The 25044-nt window shown below is 35.4% G+C and overlaps 1 protein-coding gene across 13 annotated transcripts; it reads left to right on the top strand.

Moving 5' to 3' along the window:
- The first annotated feature begins 2 nt into the window (after positions 1-2).
- SLC35B3 (solute carrier family 35 member B3) lies at positions 3-24680 on the top strand. Of its 13 annotated transcripts, none has more exons than XM_015135458.3 (11): positions 3-462; positions 1106-1151; positions 5696-5989; positions 7814-7935; positions 13171-13325; positions 14954-15061; positions 18111-18208; positions 20318-20410; positions 20827-20938; positions 22809-22878; positions 24056-24680. In XM_015135458.3, exons 2-11 carry the CDS (start codon positions 1149-1151, stop codon positions 24204-24206), a joined length of 1206 nt encoding a protein of 401 aa, XP_014990944.1. In that variant the 5' UTR covers positions 3-462; positions 1106-1148; the 3' UTR covers positions 24207-24680.
- The last annotated feature ends 364 nt before the right edge of the window (positions 24681-25044 follow it).

Below are 25044 nucleotides of genomic sequence, written 5' to 3' on the forward strand. Positions count from 1 at the left end.
GAAGTGTCCCGCGGGCGCCGGAGTTGAGAGTGGTTTCCGGGGAGGCGACCGCCGAGGTGGAAAGTGCAGGAGTGGGAGAGGAGGAGGAGGAAGAGGAGGTGATGGCGACGGACCTGGGGAGGGGGAGATGCTCCGTCTGGCTGAGGCGCTACCCAGGCTGCGGTCACCCTTCCCGGTGACATACCGGCCTTGGGGTACGCGTGCCTTCGGGGCCTTTCCTGTGTTTGGGACCCAGATCTCCTCTCCTCCAGAAAACCTTGACACTGTCCATCTTCCTCATTCAGCCGAGGAGCATTAGAGGAGTGGATGAGGTCGGGATGGAAGGAACGGGTGACTCCCTTTTTTTAAAGAGCGGAAACCAGCCGGGCGGTTTCCAGGGCGGAGCATCTGTACCTCCTCGCCCGTTTCTCGCCCTCGGGCTGGCGAGACCTCCCTCAGATCCCAATCCGTGGACTCGCAGGGGTGAGGTGACCTCAAGGGGTCTTTTACGCTGTTCTCGGGGGTCTCTGGAGAACTGTCAGTCACCTGGATACCTCTAGACTGTCTTTGCAGTTAACTATTTCCTGGTTCCGTGTTTATTAAGTAGGGGCACTCCAAGATACCCTTATCTTCATTTGGCTTTCTGTAGAATGTGATTGTTCTGGCTGGGCTATTAAATTTATGGCATAAACTTCCACTAGAAGTTCTGCAGGTTTCCTCCAGTCTTTGCAACTGAATTTCCTCTCCCGTCTTTTTATTATTTGTTAAGGAATATTGAAAGTAAAAGATGGAATGATTTGGTGTGCTAACAAAATCTTAAGTGTTGAGTATCTGCATTTTTCTACATTAGGATATCAGAAGGCTAGAACTGTTTTTTAATTAAGCGTTTTTCTAAGCAAATTGAGATAGTTTGGAACTTGGAAGAGAGCCAGCATTTCAAAATAATTTAGACAGCGTTATTTTTACGTAATTATTTAATATATAGATTAAGTCCTAATGTTATCTTTTTCTCTTGGGAAGAGAAAAAAAGAATAGTCTTCAAAAATTAGCACAGGGTTTCTCCACCTTTGTACAAAGAAATGAGATGGAACTTTGTTTTTTTCTGTTTTATAATCGTACACCATAGGCCATGATTGATTCCGGAGCGCAGTTAATCAAGGCATAATGGCATGGTAAGATTCTTTTATTTGTAACGTTGAGCGTGGCAAAATATAGTTAAAATGACGTTTTTTCAGGTTAATGACACCGTAATGACATTTTTTTTCCATATTCTACCTTGTTTGGTGTGGGACTTTTGTCCTTCAGATTGGAAAACTCAAAAACTGAAATAATTGTGACTTCAATAGGTCATTGTAACTCAACATTATCACTAATTTTAATTTTTAAATCACATTGTATGCCGGAAAGGGTACCTTTTTATTCCATTTTAGCAGTTGAAGTTGATTATCTGTTGAATTTAGGAAGAGGTCTCAGGCAATGATACACACCTGTGATTTTTTAATATATGTATATATATTTTTTAGTTTCAAGGATTACTGTGAGCTTCAAAAGCAGAGCACAATCTTGATCATTTAGTCTGAAAACTAATTTTAATTCCATGCTTCATTTTTGGCCCCTGCACCACAAGGAGTTTGGCCAATTTTTTTTTAAGATGATGGTTAATATCATTAATGTTTGAAGTGGAAGGGATATGGCAAACATTCCCCAATGATCCCAGTTATTAGATATCAGCGGTCTTCATCAGTCACACTTTCTCACTAGTGATGTTATTAATAAAACAGCATTCTAAATGCAAGGCTTTGGTGGGCAAGTTTTATGAGACTGATGCCTCAAGCAGAGGAAAAGCAAATTTATTTTCATGTTCATTTCAAATGTTTTGTGGGGAGTTTCAGTAGCGATGTCGGTATTTTGGCACACATGTAGAAAAGACAGTGCTAGAGAGATTTCATTCTGCACATGTGGCCTAGATCTGCAGCACATAAAGTTGCCAAGAAGTGTGTTAGAAGTGGTAAAGTGTTGGAAAGGAGCTGAATAATGTTGATTAAATAAATGTTGCTTGCTGACTGGGCGCGGTGGCTCACTCCTGTAATCCCAGCACTTTAGGAGGCTGAGGCGGGCGGATCACGAGGTCAGGAGTTCAAGACCATCCTGGCTAACACGGTGAAACCCCGTCTCTACTTAAAATACAAAAAATTAGCCGGGCGTGGTGGCGGGTGCCTGTAGTCGCAGCTGCTCGGGAGGCTGAGGCAGGAGAATGGCATGAACCCGGGAGGAGGAAGTTGCAGCGAGTCGAGATTGCGCCACTGTACTCCAGCCTAGGCGATGAGGGAGACTCCGTCCCAAAATAAATTAAATAAATAAATAAATAAATAAATAAATAAATGGTGCTTGCTAAAGAGCGGTAGAGTCCTTCACTTAATCTTACATTTTTGTTATGTGCTAGAACATCATATGAAGATACCTCTTGCCTTAAGGATTTCATAGACTTTTAGGAGAAACAAGTATAAAAACAAAAAAGCTATACCATTATAATTTAGGAATTTGAAAAATAAGTATAATATGATATTAGGGTCCAGGACATCAACTTGTTTTTAACTTCGAGGCCTTATTCATGGATGCAGCACGATCAGACTTCACGTTGAGCCATGCGACAGATGGGTCAGAAAGGGAAAAATTGATTATGAACTGTCTAGTAATCTAGGCAAGAGAAAATGGCTGCCTGATGGAGTAGGGTCCAAAACAGATTTTAGATATAGTTATAGAGGTAGAGTTAACAGGAATCTTGGCAAAGTATGGAACGTGAGGAAAAGCAAAGATTGTTAAGATAACTCCCAGATTTTTAGCTTGTGTTTCATACTAGGTACTGTTAAGTGAGATTGGGAATATAGGAACCAACAGTAGATTTGTTTTGAGAGGAAAATAATCAGCTTTGGCCATTTTAAATATGAGGTGCCAGCAGAGCTTATGAGTGGAGGTTTCAAAGAAGCATTTAGACATAGAACTCTGGATCTCAGGAGAGAAGGCAGCCTTGGAAATTCAGGTCTGTATTTCCAGCTGCACATCAAAGGGGTGAGTCATCTTGAGCACACCGTATCACCCTAGCAATATTTCTAAAAAGTTGAAGGATGACAGCTAACACACTTTTATACTGTCATATGACAGGCAATGTTACATTCATTTCATACAGTCCTAACCAAAATCCTGTGATAGGCACATTTTTAACTCCTCCCACTTTTGAAGGTACAGAACCTAAAGCTCAGAAAAGTTAAACGATTTGCCCAAGGCTTCTCAGCTAATAAGTAGCAAAGCCAGAACTTGAACTCATATCTGTCAAAATTCCAAAGCATGGGGAAAGCATTGTGTTATACTGCTTTCTTATACTATTATCTATAATTGTATTGAGTCATTACAATATGCTTGGCAGTTTTCTAAATTACAGACATCTCAGAAGAAGGTGACTTTGGGAGAGCGTGACCTTCTGGAGAAATGTTTTGATGCCAATAAAAGCAGGAAAGATATTTTCTAGTTTTATTTATTCTGTATGTATGTGTAAATATATAAGCATTGTTTGTACATTTCCCCACTCTTTTTCTATAATATTTTCAGTTTCACTGATAAAGTTTGCCAGTACCACCATCCATTTCAAAAATCATACCCAAGCAGAAGGTGAGTGACTACAAGCTGAAGTTTGAGGGTATCAATAGGAAGGATCAGTTTATTTGGTTCATCTGAATATCACGTCAGAGTATATGCCAGGTATCAAGGACACAGAGATAAATAAGATTTGAATCTTGCCTTTCAAGTTCTGTTTTCTAATAACTGGGGGGATTAGTGATGGTGTCACAAAGGAGAGGATATTAAAGCTGAACTTCCAAACCTGACCTTAAGAAGACCTCAGACTGAAAGGACGTCATGAGCAGAAGGCAGGGGTGTTTGAAAGTCCCTGGTGTATTTCAGGAATGAAACATGGGTGGTTTACGACTTTATTGAGAGTGGTGGGAGAGCAAACTTAGAAACCTATGTGAGGCCGGGTTTATTTGAATGGTACTCTATATCCATGCCCACACAGAGAAAAGAGTAAATTGTTAAGGTTTTCATCTCTTCGTTTTGAATGTAGATTCGAGCACAGATTTGACCACATATTTAGGAGAGGTAATTTAAAGCATGGTTTTAAAAGAAAGTCACATCTTAAAGATGTCCTGCGAGATTACATAAAAAGTCTTACAAATGACACTGATTGAAACATAATGTGGGTAGCAAGAACAAAGGAAAGCGAAGAATAAACAAGAGGAACGCAGTAAACTTCATGAAATTACTTTTCTATTTAGGAATATGGCAGATGCCCTATAAAATGTTGTGGTGACTGCGTGTTTTTAGTTACAAGTGGTATTCAGATCCTTGACCCCTCCTTTAATTCCTAAGGATGACCTGGTTAACCTCTGTAAATTAGCAAACTAGAAGTGATCATGAAGAGGCAACTCTAATTTTGGCCATTTTAAACCATCTTGGTAACAGTTTAAAAAAAAAAATTACCAAAGGAAAACACTGTCAAAATTATTCTTATTTCTCTTTATGCTGCAGAGTTTAAATTTTTGTTCCCACTGGAATTAAAAATAGATGAGTCGTTTCTAAGAAAATAACTTATTTTACATAGGTTTGTTCTGTACTTTGTCATAATTCTTCAGTCTTTCCTCAGTCTTTACATGGAGTTCATATTTTCAGTTTTTATAAATCCAAAGAGAAATTGGTGGCTTCATAACTTTTTTTAGACTGACAAAAAATGACATATTTTCTCCAGCCTTTTACATCCCAGAAGAATGTAAATTAAATTAAAATGGTTTGCTCCAGAGGAAGAAAATATTTTTTAACCTAAGAGATGCTACTGCTGAAGCATATTGTGCTTTCTGTAGTTTGTGATAAATCTAGCTTTTTAAGGACCTTAGTTTTGGGGTTTTTTTTTGTTTTTTTTTTTCATTTGTTTTCTAGAGACAGGGTCTGGCTCTGTCGCCCAGGCTGGAGTGCAGTGGTGTCATCATAGATTACTGCAGCCTCAAACTCCTGGACTCAAGTGATCCTCCTGCCTCAGCCTCCTGAGTACCTAGGACTACAGGTGTGCACCACCATACCCAGCTAATTTTTTGATTTTATTTTATTGTGTAGAGAGAGGGTCTTGCTATGTTGCCCAGGCTGGTCTTGAACTCCTGGTCTCAAGCAATCTCTCTGCTTCAGCCTCCCAAAATGTTGGGATTACAGGCATGAGCCACCACACCCAGCCTTTGTTTTTTTAGTTTATTTTTTAAATGTCATTGGCAAACATATCTTAGAATTGTCTTAGTATTTAAAGGAGAATTACTTAGTTTTTACTCTTCTACAAATAAAGATCGACTTTAATGTTGAAGATGTTATGCATCAACTATATATATAGACGCAAAGGCGTGTTCTTTGATGAAATACTAGCTTTTGTTACCGTGGAAATAAGTATGGTTTATATTCAGTTTAGTGATGTACTAATCTTTATCAGCGGTAGACAAATTGTTTAAAGATTGTAGGCATATTGTTTTTGGTGGTTTGGAACCTAGAATACAGGAATTAATATACTAATATCCAGAGAGAAGCAGACATTTGTATAATTTTTAAGTATGATTTGGAATATTATTTGGAGGATTAAACTTTATCATCTAAATGTTTTCTTTTACTTGCTTATTTCTTTCTCTAGGACTTGACACAGCAAGCAAGAGACATACAGAACAAAAGAGTTGAGGAAACCAACAAAGATAACTCTGAAAGCATTGAATGCAGCAAAATAACAATGGATCTCAAGTTCAACAATTCCAGGAAATATATTTCTATCACTGTGCCATCCAAAACCCAAACAATGTCACCACACATCAAGTCAATTGACGACATCGTGGTGCTTGGCATGAATCTCAGCAAGTTTAACAAACTTACTCAGTTTTTCATATGTGTTGCTGGAGTTTTTGTATTTTACCTAATTTATGGGTATTTACAGGTAAAAAAGTTATATGTTTGTAATATGTTAATTATTTATAATAATTGCAGTCAGTATGGGCACTTACTAGTTTTGCCCGAGATAGTCACTTACAGGATACTGGCTGATTCATAAATTTGAATTTTTTAGTATAGTAGCAGAAAAGAGCTTCTTAAAACAGAAAACAGATCAAAATTCAAGAGTTAAATATTTTAAGTGGGGAGAAGACACATGTAGAGACTACCTTGAAAAATTGTAATTATGAAAATTAATTTTTAAATATTTAACAAAATGTAGGTAATAATTGCAACCATGTGTTTCCAGGAGAAATAAATGATTCAAGTACTGATTGATATCTTGGAACATTATTGAATGATAGTGTAGTTTACTCGATTCTTGGAGCTCGATAATAAAAGATCATTCTTACAAAAATATATCAGGATATTTTATGGTTTTCTAAAGGTATCTCTTTAATCCTATAATATTTGAATTATTTCTTTTTTAAACACCTCTTATATTCTCAATCTTACTTGCTTTGTCTTCTAACTTTGCCAGAATCTTATTGTTCTGTGATTTTTTGCTGGCACAAAACATTTCTAACACTGCAACAATTTGTCTCATATTTACATTATATTTGGAGAAGTTGTATACCTTTGGCCAGGAGCAAATTTCTGACCTTCAAAGACATGGGCTGGATGGGTGAGGATCCGGGCTAGTGAAAACAGGATGTTGGAATGGGTTCTAATTTTATTAATGGTCATTTAATTCGTGGATATTTTCCTATAACAAGAGAAAGCCTTTGTAATTCAAGGAAAGGAAAATGATGTATTTTCTTAAAACACAGATAATATTTCCAGTATTCTTTAATACTAAAAAGTTAGTGAATTTAAAAATTGTATTCTTTTTCATTGTCTTGTAGAGATGAAATATCAAGGGAAATGTAAGTGAACATGGAATTGTGACTTTTTTAGTTAGCTAGCTTGCAAGAATGCAATGAAGAATGTTAATGTAAAACAAAAACGAATTACAAATTTAAATAGTTATAATAACTGATATTCCACTAGTAGGTGATATAAAACTTGAGATGCCACAATGAAGAACAATTAAAAATAGAGATTAGAATTTCTTGTTGAGAAACATTTCAGAAACCTTTTTTTCTTCAGTATACCAGTGTTACCAAAATAGCTTGGGAACAGAGTTAGCCATTGCAATGGAAAATGAATTTGAAATTTGCCCTGTAAGTCTCATTAAATACATTTTCTCTAAATAATCAGGTATTTTAGTTTATAATTGGTTTATGCAAAGTTTTTTTAAGTTACACAAACCCCTGCTAATTATGTTTATAACTTAACCACTTTCATTTTGTGAAAACTGACATTGCTACTGTTACATATAATTACATATCAAAATAGTTCAGAGAAAATGGGGTTTGGTAATGAAGTATTTTTTAATAGATGTATGCATATTCATACATACACTTCATTTATTCAATTTGATTTATTGATCAATTTGATTTATTCAATTAAAAAAACCAGATAACTATTGGAATACCTCTTAGTGACTTGTTAAGAATGGCTTATTAATAATTGATAATAAATATTACTTTATAATATGTTTAGGCAAATTAACCATTTCCTCTAAAAGAAGGTTTATATCATCTATGGCACAAGAATTTCAAAAAATAACATTATCAATATGAAAGAGCTTCTGACCTCTCTAATTTACATTTTGTTGTTGTTGGAGGTGGGGCTTGGTTTCTTTAAAAATGTTGTGTTTGTAAGAATTTATTTTTAGGAAATTAATGTGCTGCCTTGGACTTAACAGTGTTCATGTGTCTTTTGACAGGAATTAATATTTTCAGTGGAGGGTTTTAAGTCCTATGGCTGGTACCTTACCTTAGTGCAGTTTGCCTTTTACTCCATATTTGGCCTAATAGAACTTCAGCTTATTCAGGACAAAAGGAGGAGGTATGTGGTTTGTTTTTATTTTTTGATATTTCACTCGTATTAGTTGAATTTTTTTGGCATACTGAATATGCATGAAATTTATACTTCTATTAACAAAATACCTAATAAGCATGATCTCTTGTCAGTATAACCAACTTAATAATACTAAATACATTTTACTCATTTATACACTGGAAAAAATGAAGTCTCTCCTTAAATGCAGTATTACAAAATAAAAAAATAATAGTTTTAAGCTCAACTTACGGTGTTACATCTTCTTAAAACATGATAAAAAACATGATGTACATACTTGGTTTTTATAAATTCTGCTGAAATAGGTGCAGTTACTGATTTATAGTGCAACTAACATCACAGTGGTGAAATGAAATATCAGTACAGGTTGAGCATCCCTAATCCAAAAATCTGAAATCTAGAAATGCTCCAAAATTAGAAAAGTTTGAGTGCCAATGTGACACAAGTGGAAACTTCCAAACATAAATACTTAACACAGATGTTGTTTTGTGCACAAAATTATATTAAATGTGCACCGTGACCAGCTCTGGGACAGTTGGGATGCAGGGCACCAAGTTCTTAAGCTGCACACAGCGTAATGACCCTGAGCCCAGCCCACAAAACCATTTTTTCCTCCTAGACTTCCTGGCCTGTGATGGGAGTGGCTGCCATGAAGACCTATGACATGCTCTAGAGACATCTTCCCCATTGTCTTGGGGATTAACATTCAGATCCTTGTTACTTATGCAAATTTCTGCAGCCAGCCTGAATTTCTCCTCAAACAATGGGTTCTTCTTTTCTACTGCTTCGTCAGGCTGCAAATTTTCTGAACATTTTTGCCCTGTTTCCCTTTTAAAATGGAATGCTTTCAACAGCACCCAAGTTACCTTTTGAATGCTTTGCTGCTTAGAAATTTCTTCCACCAGATACCCTAAATCATCTCAAAGTTCCAAAGATCTCTAGGGCAGGGGCAAAATGCCACCAGTCTCTTTGCTAAAACATAACGAGTCACCTTTGCTCTAGTTCCCAACAAGTTCCTCATCTCCATCTGAGACCACCTCAGCCTAGACCTTATTGTTCATATCACTGTCAACTTTTTTGCCAAAGCCATTGAACAAGTCTCTAGGTGGTTCCAAACTGTCCTACATTTTCCTGTCTTCTTCTGAATCCTCCAAACTCTTCCAGCCTCTGCCTCATACCCAGTTCCAAAGTTGCTTCCATATTTTTGGGTTTCATTTCAGCAACTTCACTCCCGGTACCACTGTACTGTTATTAGTCCGTTTTCACGCTGCTGATAAAGATATACCCGAGACTGGGAAGAAAAAGAGGTTTAATTGGACTTACAGTTCCACATGGCTGAGGAGGCCTCAGAATCATGGCAGGAGTCAAAAGGCACTTCTTACATGGTGGTTGCAAGAGAAAATGAGGAAGATGCAAAAGTGGAAACCCCTGATAAAACCATCAGATTTTGTGAGACTTAATCACTACCATGAGAATAGTATGGGGGAATCCCCCCCACGATTCAAATTATCTCCCACTGGGTCCCTCCCACAACACATGGAAATTACAGGAGTACAATTCAAGATGAGATTTGAGTGGGGACACAGCCAAACCATATCAAAAATGTTCTGTAAAATTACCTTCAGGTTATGTGTATAATGTATATATGAAACATAAATAAATCTCATAGTAAGACCTGTGTCCCATTCCCCAAGATACCTTACTATGCAGATGCAAATATTCCAAAATCTGAAAAAAATTGATATTTGAAACACTTCTAGTCCGTCCCCAGCAATTTGGATGAGGGATACCAAGTCTGCATCTGTTGTTATAATGCTTTTTTAGAATGTGAAGTTTTTGTGGGATATGCCCCAGCTGACATTGCCATAAGATGTCCGATAACTGAGGTTGCATTCTTAAGTATTAGAGAAACATATATCATTCCTTTTCATCAAGACCAAATGTGCTTGTTTGACAATATCATTTCAGTTAGCAACCATCTAGATTTGAGAAGTATCTTGATATATTTTTAATGACATATAGAACAATATGCAATAAAACTTAGTCTCTGATTACAAACAGAAAGTGGTTAAGAATTTGAATATAAAATTTTCTTGGTTAATGTAAGAAGTGTGCTTATTCTGTCATACCCTAATGTGTGTATATATCATGTATCTATTGGGCAGTTTAAATATAATAACGACTGGAATACTGACATACCTTTATACAAATGTTTACTCCTTTAGTGAAGATTTCAAAAATTGTGCAGCTTTTTTTTTTTTAAATCATAAAATCGTTTTGAAGTTTGTGTCAAGGTAATACAGTTTTACATATTTAAATCTATATTATAGGTTTCTTCATGGGTCTGATTTTGCCTCTCAACTTGTCTTTATTGCCAGTAAATTACTGTAGGAATTATTGTAAAAATATTTGAACCTGAGAGTTTCATCTTCGTTATTTTTTTGTTTTATCATGATTCTCCATGATAGAATCATGGAGGCAAGCCAGTGAAATCCAACTTCCTCATTTTACCAATGAGAAAACAAAGACCTAGAGGAGTACTGGGAATAGCCATAGGTGATAGAATAGGAAGTAATTAAATATATCTGTCAAGACTAATACATAAGGAAGCTTGATGATGATTCACTACTTATTGCAAACTACTGGGCCTTCTAAGGTAAGATTGCTTCTAAGGTAAAAGACACGAATACTGTCTTTGTACGTGAAAAATGATACAATGACAATGCATGTCCTGTTACATTTCAGAGAGAAACACCTCCCTATAAGCTACCCAGATGAGAGGGGAGGGGGCCTTAAGCCGTGTTTATCCCAACTTTTAAATCACATGACCATAACATATTTTAAAAAAAATAATAATTTGTAAGTGAAACAATTTGGGAGAAGACTTTATTTATAATAAATGTAATGAATTTATTTCTGAATTTATTTCTGCATATACACCCATATCTGAATTTATTTAATGGTACTGCTACTCAGACCTTTAATTAGCTGAACTCTTTGCTGTTGTTATTTTTTTTCTTCTTCCTAATTTATATGAATACCGACATACTGGAATAAGTACCTCAATACTCATTGAGAATTTGGAGTTAGACACATGGGTTTGGGTCTTGGCACTTGGGTCTTATTACATCTGTCAAGACCTCAGAGAAGTTTCTGTAATACTCTAAATTTTATTTTGAGGATCATACGTGGTAATGCATGCTAAAGTACATCATAAACTGTAATATCCTAAATGTACTGCTAATTATTTTTCATCAAAGAATACCTTGTAACATTATTATTAATTACTATGAGTTTTTAATTAAGGAGAGCTCTCAGATTTGTCTTGAAGAGATTTTCAAAGTTAAAATTTACTCCCCGGCCAGGCGCGCTGGCTCACGCCTATAATCCTAACACTTTGGGAGGCCGAAGCAGGTTGATCACCTGAGGTTGGGAGTTCAAGACCAGCCTGGCCAACATGGTGAAACCCCGTCTCTACTAAAAATATAAAATTAGCCAGGAGGCTGAGGCAGGAGAATGGTTAGAACCTGGGAGGTGGAGGTTGCATTGAGCCAAGATGGCACCACTGCACTCCAGCCTGGGCAACAAGAGCGAGACTTGGTCTCAAAAAAATGTTTCTCCCCATATCTAAGGAAGCAAGCAATCGACATATTAAATAAAATAGAAATAGTGAGTATTCTGGAGGCAAGCTGATCAAATCTAATTTCTTCATTTTGCCAATGAGAAAACAAAGACCTAGAGGACTGCTGAGAATTTTTTTGAGCTCCTTTTGGAGCTACTTTTGGATTTGGTTCCCCTGAGTTTCAGGCTGGTTTTCTTTCTACCTGTACCGTGCTACTTTTCTACTCATTCCTTGTAATTTTTCTGACTTGAATTTTTATTCTCTGCCAATGATTTGCCATTTATCTTTGAGGAAATCTGACCACCATGACTTTTATCATTTTACCTGGAGAAGTGGTGCTCCACCATCACTGATGATATGCCAGTGAGGGTCAAACCCCATGGATGGCATGAACACATTTACACTGATGCATATGGGCATGCCAAGTTGTTCCCACGTGGATTTTCGTGGTTAACTACTCTATTAGTACTTAAGTAGGAAAAAAAAAACCCTCAGAATCAAAATGTAAATGATGCATTTTAATTGACTTTTTCCAGTAAATTATTTTACCTTATATCTAACCATATAAAAGATGAGGAATTTTGTTGCCTTAATTTCAATGTCAACACAAATTCTAAAATGGAAATTACATCTAACTCTCCAGCATTGTCAGTATGAATAGTGCCTCATTGTGTTTGTGTTCATCATACCAGCGTACAAGATTATTAGTTTAGACCATTAAATATCTAGTCAAAGTGAGCATATGCTCACAGTAATGGCTCAAAATTCTGAAGATGCTGAATTAAGAATCTCCTTTAGGAACTTTAGATAGAGCCAAAGTTAAAAGACTTGAAATCATGAGGAGAGAGTCAGATACCTCCTCTTAAAAGTTGATTATTACAACATGGAATACAGAGAGATGATCTATAAGATATTATAATAAAAAATTGTATCTAGGGTTTTAAACCACATGAACTTTTCCTAGAGAAATTCTTCTTGGGTTACTTTAACAGAATGGATGGATGTATTTTTCCTAATGCTAGATGGAAACATTAGGAAACAGAACAACAATTCAAGAGTTAAAAATTCGTTTTAAAATAGTTAAGGTACCTTTTACCATTATGGAGGCCAACATTAGCTGGGCATGGTGGTGCACACCTATAGTCCTAGCTACTCAAGAAGCTAAGGCAAAAGAATTTCTTGAACCCATGAGGCAGAGGTTGCAGTTAGCTGAGATCGTGCCACCGCACTCCAGCCTGGGCAACAGAGCGAGACCTTATCTCAAGCAAACAACAAAAAAGAAGCTCTTTTTTTCTAACTTTGGTTAAGATGGTTTTTATTTGTGGCTAGAACTGCTGTTTTTAAAAAAAAAAAAAACCTTTTGTCAACATTTATACCTTCGGTAAAAATCTAAACTCTTTTTTACATAATTGAGTGGCCTCATTTATGATTGATTAAATAAAGGTAAATTGTTATTTTTATAAACTTTTTTTACTAATATTTCCAGAAATAGTAACCAGAAATTACAAAAGTAATTAGACATTTACACATTGTGAACACATTATCTTTTAGTAGTATGAATTGGGTCCCAAAATGAAGGTTTTAAAAATTGTCTTTTACAGAATACCAGGAAAAACCTACATGATAATAGCTTTTCTAACTGTGGGTACTATGGGGTTATCAAACACTTCCTTGGGCTACCTGAATTACCCTACCCAAGTCATCTTCAAGTGCTGCAAATTGATTCCTGTTATGCTAGGAGGAGTTTTTATTCAAGGTATAGTAATTACATGTTTTTTATACTCTTTAAAACTAATAGGCTATGTTATGGCATCTAGCATTAGGAAAAACATTAAACTTTATTCTATTTTCAATGAGCATTCTAGGTATTGTAACAATTCTGAATGATATCTTACCAAAATAAGGTATTCTAAAAACACTGATGGCCGGGCACAGTGACTCACGCCTGTAATCCCAACACTGTGGGATGCCAGGGTAGGCGGATCACAAGGTCAGGAGTTCAAGAGCAGCCTGGCCAATATGGTAAAACCCTGTCTCTACTAAAAATACAAAAATTAGCCAGGTGTGGTGGTGTACGACTGTAGTCCCAGCTACTCCGGAGGTTGAGGCAGAAGAATTGCTTGAACCCAGAAGGCAGAAGTTGCAGTGAGCCAAGGTCACAACACTGCACTGCAGCCTGGGTGACACAGCGAGACTCCGTCTCAAAAAAAAAAAACGAAAAACAAAAAAAAACGCTGATATGCCTTAGTGTCTGAAGTCAGTAATTAGGACTTAAGAAAAAGAAAAGATAATACTTCGTTTTATTATTTTATTTTGGAATCTACCACATTTCCAGCAATACTATATTTACGTATTAAAGGTCTAGCTCAGAAGTACCTGGAAAAGTCCCTTTTTTCAGGTCCTTCATTCTTCTACTCTCCAGGGCTGCACACTTCACCTCCATTGTACATGGGCAGTTCTCATATTGAAGTAGAGTTTAATCTGAGCAGAACTGCGTTTTTACCAACCCTGCTGGCTTAGTGATTTTTAGAGCCCCAGCTAAGTGACGAGTTTTGTGGAAATAGGAGTAAAAGAGGAGGTAGTGATAGCAACAAACAGTGAAAGTAGCTTCTGTTGTTCTTATTAATTGTCATCAGGAATATTCGTGTTTTAATAGTCGGGTGTTTGTGTATCACTGAAGTTCTTATACAGCCTGATTTCATTTATGCATTAGATACCATCCCAGAATAAGCCTTTAAAAATGAAAGTGTTTTCAACTACTTCACGTATCACTTCAGGATAACTTCATGTAGGAAAAAATAACCTCAATCCCTATTAAAAATCACATTTATTGTCCCAACTGACTAGGCATATATAATATTGTCCTTATAAACCTTACAAAAAAGTCATACTATATATTTTTTTTTAGTAAGGTGATATTAAAATAATTTTCACCTGCCTGGAAGTTAATCTCATTATGATATTTGCAAACTTAGTTATGTAACCAGATTCATTACTCTGGTTACTTTGTAAACTTAGAAACTACAAGAAAATTCATAACCTTTTATTATGCATAAAGTAAAATAGACACTAAATTTCCAGGAAATTTTTTAAATGTTTGTGGATGTGCATTATTCTTGCTGTCAGTTTTTGCCAGAGTATGTATTTTAGTATCACTATTATACCAGATAAAGTAGCTCTTGTTTCTAACGTATAGGGACATATTGCTTCCCATTGGTAGTTTTCAGAAGCCCTCTTGTGACTGTCTGCTGCCTTGACCTAAGTGTTCACGTTTTTGGCATTGGATATAAAAAAACGGATCCGTGTTCTACTTAACACCTAGAGCAAACACAAAGCTGGGTGGGTATTTGCATAATGAAGCCGACTTATATTTGTTTTATACAGGAAAGCGTTACAATGTTGCAGATGTGTCTGCTGCCATATGTATGAGCCTTGGCCTGATATGGTTTACCCTCGCTGACAGCACAATTGCACCAAATTTCAACCTGACAGGTAAGCAATTTATATTCCTAGCTTTTATAGGCATTTTAGTTTAGAATACGAATTTTGAATATTTTGTAAGCATTTTAAATGATAGTATGACAGCTGCAATTTTCATATCTAACATAAAGCTTTTGGACTTTCCATATAAGGTGCAGTGAAAGTACCACAGCTCTGTAGATAAAACAATTTGTTTGTTTGTTTTTTAGTGTGCTTGCATTTTGACAGGAGAGGACGCTATTTGCCCAGTCAAAATCTTTGATAAGCTGAATTGGAAATAGACATATGAGTTATAGGGGAATAACAGTAGTAATTGTTTTCAGCTATCATTTGAAAAAAAACTTTGAAACTTGCACATTTGCATGTAACTGTTTTAGCTAAAGAAGGAAAGGTATGCTGTGCTGTTATATTAAACAGTTTAATATAAATATAGACATTACCTTAAAGTGCTTGAAGTTTCTACTGTAAGTAAGTTTTCTCTATAGTGTGCTGTGTGAAATTTTGTAAATTAAATTTAGGTTTTTCAAAAGCAGACTAGTTATTGCAGTATTTTTAGAAATGAGAATTAAGTATTGGAATTCTATTTTTATTTTTATTTGGAAAAGAAATTGGGAGTACTTTGGTGTTTATATATGCAATATTGTCAGTTTTACTAATAAGACTAACTTAGTGACATTCCATCTTCTAATCTGACAAAAATAGAATTTAAAATATCTGGGACTCTATAGAAACTGAGAGAACAGCAATAATCATAATAACATCAGCAAGTACAAAGTATGTTTGAGAAAAAGTCCAAACTGTTACATAATGAAAAAAATTATTCACATCAGCTTCACTATTCTTCCTAAGAATCAGAACCTCTTACCTGTTGTCAATCTTACTAACCTGGTTAACCAAACTGAATGAATGTATTTAACTGTAACCAGTTCTGCATCTTGTAGCAACCCTTTAGCAACCCCAAGGTTCTGGTAGAAACTACCAGAACTCACTCACTGCTTGATCTTAGAGAAAGTGTATAGTTGCAGATGTTTCTAACATGGTCTAGATCAGCAGTCCCTAACCTTCTTGGCACCAGGGACTGGTTCCATGGAAGACAGTTTTTCAACAGCGAATGGTGGGAGAGGATGGTTTCAGATGAAACTACTCTCCCACCGCAGATCATTAGGCATTAGATTTTCATAAGGAGTACAACCTAGATCCCTCACATGTGCAGTTCACAGTAGTCTTCCCACTCCTATGAGAATCTACTGTCGCAGCTGACCTGACAGGAGGCAGAGCTCAGGTGGTAATGCTCGCTCACTGGCTGCTTATCCCCGACTGTGCAGCCAGGTTCCTAATAGGCCAAGGACTGGGGCTTGGGGACCCATGGTCTAGATCTTTCAGGATTGCTTCAAGGAAGATTATACTTGAAAACTGAGAGAAGTGACTCTTGTACTTATGAAAAGGCAATATTAGAGAAGGCACCAAATTAGCAGTGAGAGACGTGGCTTCAAATTCTATTTGAATTACTTAAAAATATAGCCGCAGGTAAATTGCTACACCCCTTTGTGCTTCACCCATAAAACAGAGAATAATAACTCCCCATATGGAAAGATAGTGGGAGGACAGACTGAGATGAAGGATTAATGAATGGGAAATTACATACACAGGATGGCAGAGGGCGTGGTGATGGTGACAGCGATGGAAAGAGCTGAATCCAGTGGTTCTGTACTTTCTCACTGTAACTTAAGTGCTAACCCTGTCTGAGTTCCATGGACATATTTTTGTAGAGAATTAGAACCCAACCATACTTCATCACTAAGAATAATCCATGAGCACTTAAATCCCTATTCTGATATATTAGAGTATATTATCTAAAGGAGAGGAGGTTAACTGTTAAAATGGTTATTTAAGATAGGTATAAATAAAACTTTGAATGTATAAAGTATGTATGTGTGTATGTATATATATATCAGAAGTTAGATGATACAAAGTTGAATAAGTATAAAAACTTAAATCTTAATTGACTGAGGTGCATACACACGTGGCCATACACTTTTCTGCTACCTATGGTTGCTTATGCATTAACAAAAGGAAAGAAATAATTTCTCTAAACCCCATCAGACTCATAGATACAACTAAGACTGCTCTTGCCTCCTTCTGTAAAGCACAGTGACCGATGACCCTGCGTCCTAGACACTGTCAGTTACTAGCCTGCTTCCCAAGTACACATGCGCACTTGATGCTTCTCAGGAATGAATAGTATTGACTCTCAGATTTGTTTATGTCAGTTGTACCTTTATTATAATTATGTCATAACTCAGTATTAAGTTTTTCAAAAATGAGTATGAACAAAGAATTGTTTTTGTGAAAACTGAGTTAACTGACACAACTTGATTGACAAGCAATAAAATCACTATTGAATGAGGTGTGGGTAAAACCACTGTGAATATTGGAGGGAAGCTCATAAACATATGAAAGGATTCTGTACTCTGCAGGGCACTTTTAAACAAAAACACCTTGGAAATCACGGAAAATGTGTGCTATTAGCATGTTTATACAAAGGAGAAAATACGGAATTCTATTCAGGACCCATGCTCAAAGAAAAAGGCCCTGACAGCTGCGTGCATGTTTATGTGATTTAAATTAAACATTTTAGCAATAATAGGGTTTTTCAAAAATCACTTTTCTCTTCATCTGTTTTTTTTGTTTTGTTTTGTTTTTTTAATTAACTGACTAGCCACCAATCCCAATAGACAGATATCCTAAGAGTTTCTTCTATACTTTCAGAACTAGTGGAACTATTAGACTAGTGGAATATTTGTGGAACTGTTATTTGATACGCTATTGAAATGTGATAATGGTGACAGAACTCACTCAGTTTATTAGTGTATCTTTTTTAATATCATCACCTTTGTACTTATTACACCTGATTGTGAATAAGAATATTCTGGATTACCAAACAAACGTGGTTGAAGATCTGCTTTTGTTTTTTAGACCAATGAAATTTCTGATAAAGCTTGATTATAGTTCATATGTTTAAATAAGGAGGTTTTTTTGTTTTTTTAATACCTTCTTGAAGGTGTGGTGCTTATTTCCCTGGCCTTATGTGCAGATGCTGTCATTGGAAATGTTCAAGAGAAAGCTATGAAACTTCATAATGCTTCCAATTCTGAAATGGTAAATACTCTAGTGTTTTTTCTTCAAATTAGACAGACTTAAACAATGGTGATGTACGTAATGTGATGAAATAATTATAATATCATTATAACTGGCATTGCATTTTTAAGCGGTCATTTTTATAAAAGTAATACATTCAAACATTATAGGAAAGTAAAAACTAAAACTACAACTAGCAGTGCTAACCACTTGTTGCATAGTTAACAAATTTTTTCCTCATTGATTTAGTTTTTATGTATTAAAATAAAATCTTTTGTTAGGTCATTTCTCTTATCTCTTTCTAGTGGGTAGTATTTTTCCATGTAGAAGTTTGTAATTTTTATATTGCCCAGTTTGTCTTTTCCTTGCTGGCTTCTGGCTAAGTATCATGGTTGAAAAGAGCTTTCCCAACCCTGAGATTTAGAACATTTCATCCCTGTTGCCTACTAGTTTTGTGTTTTCCTTTTTTATTAAGCCCTTGATCCAATCTAAAACTTTTTAAAAAGAACTTTTCTTTCAAATGACTACCCATTTTTTCCAATATCATTTATTGAATAATCCACTTTCAGCTCATTTTAAATGCCCTCTTTATCGTATCACACTCTAGTGTGGCATTCAGAATTGTATTTGAATTTATTTTTGCAATAGTACATATAATGACAGCAGCTTTATCATACATTTATTATCTGTTAGGACTAGCTACCATTGTTCCTTTTCTTTTGCAGAATATTACTACCAGTAGTTATTCTGGGGTGTTTATATTCCCAAATAAACTAAAAATTCCATTGGTATTGTGATTGGTATGGCATTGAATTATAAATTAATTTAGGGAGAATGGCATCTTGATTATTTCAGTCCAAGAATAAGGTATGACTTTTCTTTTACTCAAGTGGTCTTTTTTTAATGTCCATTAGAGTTTAAAGTCTTCTTCATGTAAATCCAGCACATTTCTTATTAAAGGTATTGTTAATAATAACTTATTAAAGTTATTTCATCTTTTTGCAGTTATTGCAAATAATATCTTTCTGTATGTCTTGTAACTGGTGTTTTTTGGAAATAATGTCTTTTTGTATATCTTGTAACTGGTTTTTATATAGGAAAATTGTGTGTGTGTCTGTATATGTGTGTGTGTGTGTGTGTGTGTGTGTTTACATTAATTTTATAACCACCCACCTTGCTGGACAGAAAGAGCATACTGAATTAAGGATAGACAGGACTATTCTTTCCTGTTATTTTCTTGACACAGAATGGGGCAACTTAAGTACTTTCTAATAACACAGGAACTTGGTTAAGAATTTTCTTCATCATCATCACTACTCGTTGTAGATAAGGTCAGGATGGGCGCAGAGAGAATTGAGGGACTGTAGGTTGTTAGAAAGTTAATATAATGCAGTGGTTATGATGGTAGGCTCTGGAATAAGATAGCTTAGTTCATATCCTGGCTTTACTAGCACTCATTTGGGGAAAATTACTTAATATCTCTAAGTTATAGTTTCTTCATCTGGAAATTGGATTATGATGACTAAGAATACCCATCTCTAGGATGGTTGTGAGAAGTAAGTGGAATAATCTGTACCGAGCTTCAGCACAGTACCTGACACAGCAGATATTTAGGTTTGCTGCTGCTGCTACTGCTGCTGCTGATTCTGTTTATGAAAAGCATAGTAAATTGGGATTAAAAGGTTGGTTGGAAAATAGAGAAGTTAAGCAGTAGATATGCCATATACTGCTTATTTTCATCATATTTTAATGTCTTTTAGAACTTAATGTTTGGATTTTTTTAGGTTTTATAAGTAGCTTTAAAGCTTTTTGTTTTCTTTAAGTTTTTTTTAAGAACTCTAATATGAAAATCTGGTTTGATTTCAGTGATTGTCTAGAAAAAAATGAATATGTAAGCATATATGAAAGGATTAATATTACTAGGTGTTATTTTGTACATAAAATTGAGGCATAGACTTATAAAACATTAGAATCAAATATCATTTCTGGAAATTTAGGCCATATTGAAATGATAATGTTTCTTTTAAAATGTTTGTTCTGCAGACCTAATTGAGCCATAGAGTTAAAACCTTTAGTCTTCTACTTTCTGTTTGATAGTACTTTTTTCTTCTTTATTTTTATCTGCTCTAGGTATTGTATTCGTATTCAATTGGTTTTGTATACATTTTACTGGGATTGACATGCACTAGTGGATTAGGCCCTGCAGTAACATTCTGTGCAAAGGTAAACAGTAATCACAATTTAAAAACAAATAAATATCTTCTCTTAAATAATTTTTTCTATATTTCTAATTTTCCTTGTTCACAAGAGGCTATCATAGATATAATGATACCTCCTTTAATATAACATATGCCAATCAGAAATTAATTTCAGAAATGAAATGATTCGTATTTAAATTTATTTTATCCTTGCTGTACCCTATGAGTTGATTTTTAAGCTGTTCATAATGTAGAAAAGTTGAGGATCTTTAATTTCAACATTATTTTTTCATTAAATCAAAATAAGAATTTTTGCTTGACTGCATTATCAAACAGCTTATTATTGCTCAAGAAGTTGATTAAAATCTGTAGTTTTATTGTATTTGTAATACCTCGGGGTTTGTTTCACATTTTTCTAACAGGCTTTTTTATTTTTTGCAGAATCCAATTCGGACCTATGGTTATGCATTCCTTTTTTCCCTCACTGGATATTTTGGAATCTCCTTTGTTCTGGCTTTGATTAAAATTTTTGGTGCACTTATTGCTGTAACAGGTAGGAGGGATTTACTTGCTTTGGTTATAAAATAAGCATTCACATTTTCTCTGATGCTCTTTTTCAAAACATAAGGGCAACATCTGCTTTACATTAAAAAGAAAATTATCCTATTTCACCAATTTATTCTTTGGCTTATGGCGTTTCTTTATAATGCTAAAGAAAATGATTTTTGGTCTTAATTTCTTATTTTGATGATTTAATTTTAAAATCAATCGTATACATTTATCAGAATAGTAACCCTTAAACGCATTAAAAGAACTTTCTATAAAATTATGATGAGATGAAGACCTCCAAAGAAAGTACTACCTTTATATTCTTCTAACCTATAACTGAAAATTTCAGTTTGGTTGCATTTCAGTATGAGAGGTACACTTTAAATAAGCTTTTTAGGCCTTTCATGTATACATTTTCTAGGACACCAACCAGATTAGCTTCCCTTTTCACCAGTAAGCATATGCCCCTGCTCTGTGCAGGGTCTTTGCTTGGCCCTATAGAAAAACCAGTTGTATTTGTTCTGCTTTGGAGGACTGTACAGCCTAGTGAGAGGAACAGATGAGTCAGTGTGTCACCTGTGTCATTTGCCAAAACTCTAAGGTACAGCCTTTGCCTTAGAGGTGCAGGCAGTTTCTTTCTCACGTAAAGGAAAGCCAGAGTTGGCAATAATCATAGCTAATGCGTATATAGCCCTAGTATGTACCAGACACCATTATTTTAATCTCACAACAGTCCTATAAATTAGGCACTATGATTGTTCCATTTTACAGATGGATAAACTGAGGCACAAGGAGGTTAAGTGACTTGTCTCATAGTCAGCCAGAGCCAGGTTCCAGTGATGGCAGTCTGGCTGCACACCTGTGCTCTTCGCCATACATTATACTGCCTCTAAGCTAGTATGGTGACTCCCTAGTCATGAGAAACCCACATTCTTTCTGTCCGCTGTGCCATCTTCATCCTCATGCTATGCAGTAGGATGGAGTAAGAGAAGATGAAAATCCTAAAAGTCATACTCCGAGAAACAGCACATCTGCTCACATTTCACCACAGCCTGGACACATGACCAAACCTAGTAGCAGGAGAAGCGGAACATATACCCAGCTTAAAATACGGGTCCTTTTACTATAGAAATGAAAATAGACATTGGGAATCTGACTCTGGCATGTTTCCAGAACAGCTTCTTCTTTGGAATTCATTCATTCATGCATAAATTACTAAGTGCCAGGAACTGTAGAGTCTTGGAATATACAGATGAATAAGGCAAGAAACTAAGTAAAGCACGTAGTCTAGTGGGAAGACGGCAACTGATGTGCAGTGAGGAGGAAAGGGCTGTCATGGAGATCTATGCAGATCTCCCCGCTCTGCCTGGGACCAGGGAGGAAGGCTTCCAGCCTTACGGCAGACTTCAAAGTGTAGTACTTCAAAGGACAGGAGAAAGTTAATACAGATGTGTAAAGAAGATTGTAATGATTACTCATAGTCTTATCCAGAGATGACCCCTATTAAGATATGAGTATATCCTTTAGATTACTGTGTTTAAAGAATAACCCCTGCCTCTAGCTAATCATAGCTTCCATAGGAAAGCCCTTCTCTAAGACTTACTGTGGCTACATAATACCATGGCCTCCATCAAGTACTTATTACAGTTATACTTTAACATTTAACTGTATTAATTATTTAATGTCTGTTTCCCTACAAGACTAAACTCCATAGTAACAGGGAACAGTGAGTTTTGTGCATTTGGTTGGTTGGTTGGTTTTTACTTTCCATTGTTACTTTGGCAGTCAGCTCTGTAAATATTTGCTGAATAAATGATTTCTAAAATATTGTCAAGATAATAGGCACATTCTAAACTAATTTGTTGCTCCTACAGTGACAACAGGAAGAAAAGCAATGACCATTGTACTTTCGTTTATATTCTTCGCTAAACCATTCACATTTCAGTAAGTACTTTTTACTCAGTTTTTAGGTACTGTGTTTCACATTTCCTCTTAATCTTAATTTCAACTTTTCTACTTTTTCTTTTTTGTAGTAAGTGTATTTATTTTTATATAAATTAATGTGGGTTTTTTTTCCTGTTATGCTTTATAAAGAAACTTTGTCATCTTGGTCTCTTAACTATCAGTGTATCTTCTGCTATTTTGGAAATGTCGGTAGTTTATTATTTTGAATTTATCATTTTTATGCTTAAATTGCCTAACCAGAGTCCAGTGCAAATGTGACCTGTTTCCATTATGAGTGAATGTGAGTGATGTGTACGTTGTTAAGAGATTCCCCTTTGCCCTACTGCAAATATATAAATTACATATTTATAGCACATGCTTTTAAAAAGTATTAGTTTATTTGATGCCTGTTTCCACAAAGGATTTAAGGCAGAGAAGTATTCTATAAGTTACATCCCAAAGACTTACTTAGCTTGTATTTTTTGTGTGTGCGAAAGTGTTTACTATCATATTTACTGTCTTTACTGTTTGTTTGACATTAGCATCATTTAAACTTACATTGGTCAGGATTGTGAAGTTTCAAACCAAAATCTTAACAATCTGTAAGTTTAGAGGGAAACATAAAATTAATTTCCATCAATGTTATTTGTCTATAAACTAGTTTTTCTTTCTGTATGTACTAGGTATAATACATAATAGTATTATGTCATACATAAATATAATTATAATGATTCCCTACTTTCTCAGGGATGTTTCTCTTTTTATTCCTTTATATTCTACCCAACTGAGACAACGAGTTAGACAGCTGAGTTTAATTCCCAAAACGGCCTTTGGTAGATATACATATCCAATGCTTTAAGTGTACTCTTCAGACTTTTGGTAGGGGGTTGTACTTTGAATATACTATTATCCCCAAAGCTCAAATTAACTATGTCATATAAATTTTTATAAAATATCTTTATATATACTCAATGTATTAATATGTATTAATAAAAGATACAGGATTCTATCTAATCTCATCTAAGAATACTATTTTTATTTTAATGCTATTATTGTAGAATAGCAGAATTTTACTTCACTGAAGAATTATTATGGACAAATTACCAAATTCTGTGGTTAACAGTAGATTGTTACTTTGCTAATTTTAATATTTTTTTTCCTTATTTCTTTCTCTTAGGTATGTATGGTCTGGTTTCTTAGTTGTCCTTGGTATATTTCTCAATGTTTACAGCAAAAATATGGATAAAGTAAGACTACCATCACTGTATGATTTGATAAACAAATCAGTGGAAGCAAGAAAGTCAAGGACGCTGGCACAAACTGTATAGACAGTGATTTGTCCTATTTAAAATAGAATTTTAAGGGAACAATCAATTAACTTTCCAAAGGGACTGATAAAAACCAAAGGATCTGGAGGCATTGCTATCCCCTTTGTGGATAGATTTCATATGAAGTTATTTGCGGTGTCAGGCTTTTCTTCAGAGCACTTGTTTGACTGACTTCCAAAGCGACCAAGACAGCCGCATCTAGCACGCTTTACAATAAAATGTCAATATGAGGGACTGTAATTCCTAGCATTTTATTAAGAATTTCACTGGAAATGGACCACGTGTTGCAAGACTAACTGGCTATAATTATGACATATCAAAGAAATCGATATGTAATAGCAGATTGTTTTATATTCATTCCATTTTGATGGTGTTATTTAAATTGATTCTCTGTTATAAGAGTAAACTGATGAGTTGAAGTCTGGAGAGAATAACATTCATTATAAATAAAATTATTCTGTGATCTTTTTTCAAGATGTGTTAATAGAATTTTGTTATAAAGAGAGAAATGAAAGTTGGAGTAAGGCTTAACATGCACTTTAAAACTTGAGTTTTCTCTCATTTAAAATTATTCTTTAGAGCAGGAGCTCCCAACCCCCAGGCCGTGGACTGGTACTGGTCCGTGGCCTGTTAGGAAGCAGACTGCGCAGCAGAAGGTGAGAAGCTGACAAGTTAGCATTACCATCTGAGCTCCACCTCCTGTCAGACCAGCGGCAGCATTAGATTCTTATAGTAGCACAAACCCTGTTAGGAACTGCATATGCGAGGGGTTTGGGTTGTACGCTCCTTATGAGAATCTAATGCCTGATAATCTGAAGTGGAACAGTTTCATAGTTTT

Source organism: Macaca mulatta, chromosome 4, assembly GCF_049350105.2.
Source record: "Macaca mulatta isolate MMU2019108-1 chromosome 4, T2T-MMU8v2.0, whole genome shotgun sequence".
Taxonomy (NCBI): domain Eukaryota; kingdom Metazoa; phylum Chordata; class Mammalia; order Primates; family Cercopithecidae; genus Macaca; species Macaca mulatta.

Coding starts and splice junctions, on each gene's coding strand:
- SLC35B3 (XM_015135458.3), top strand. Junction 20,939..22,808: donor TGCACTTATTGCTGTAACAG/GTAGGAGGGATT, acceptor TTGCTCCTACAG/TGACAACAGGAAGAAAAGCA. Junction 22,879..24,055: donor GCTAAACCATTCACATTTCA/GTAAGTACTTTT, acceptor TCTTTCTCTTAG/GTATGTATGGTCTGGTTTCT.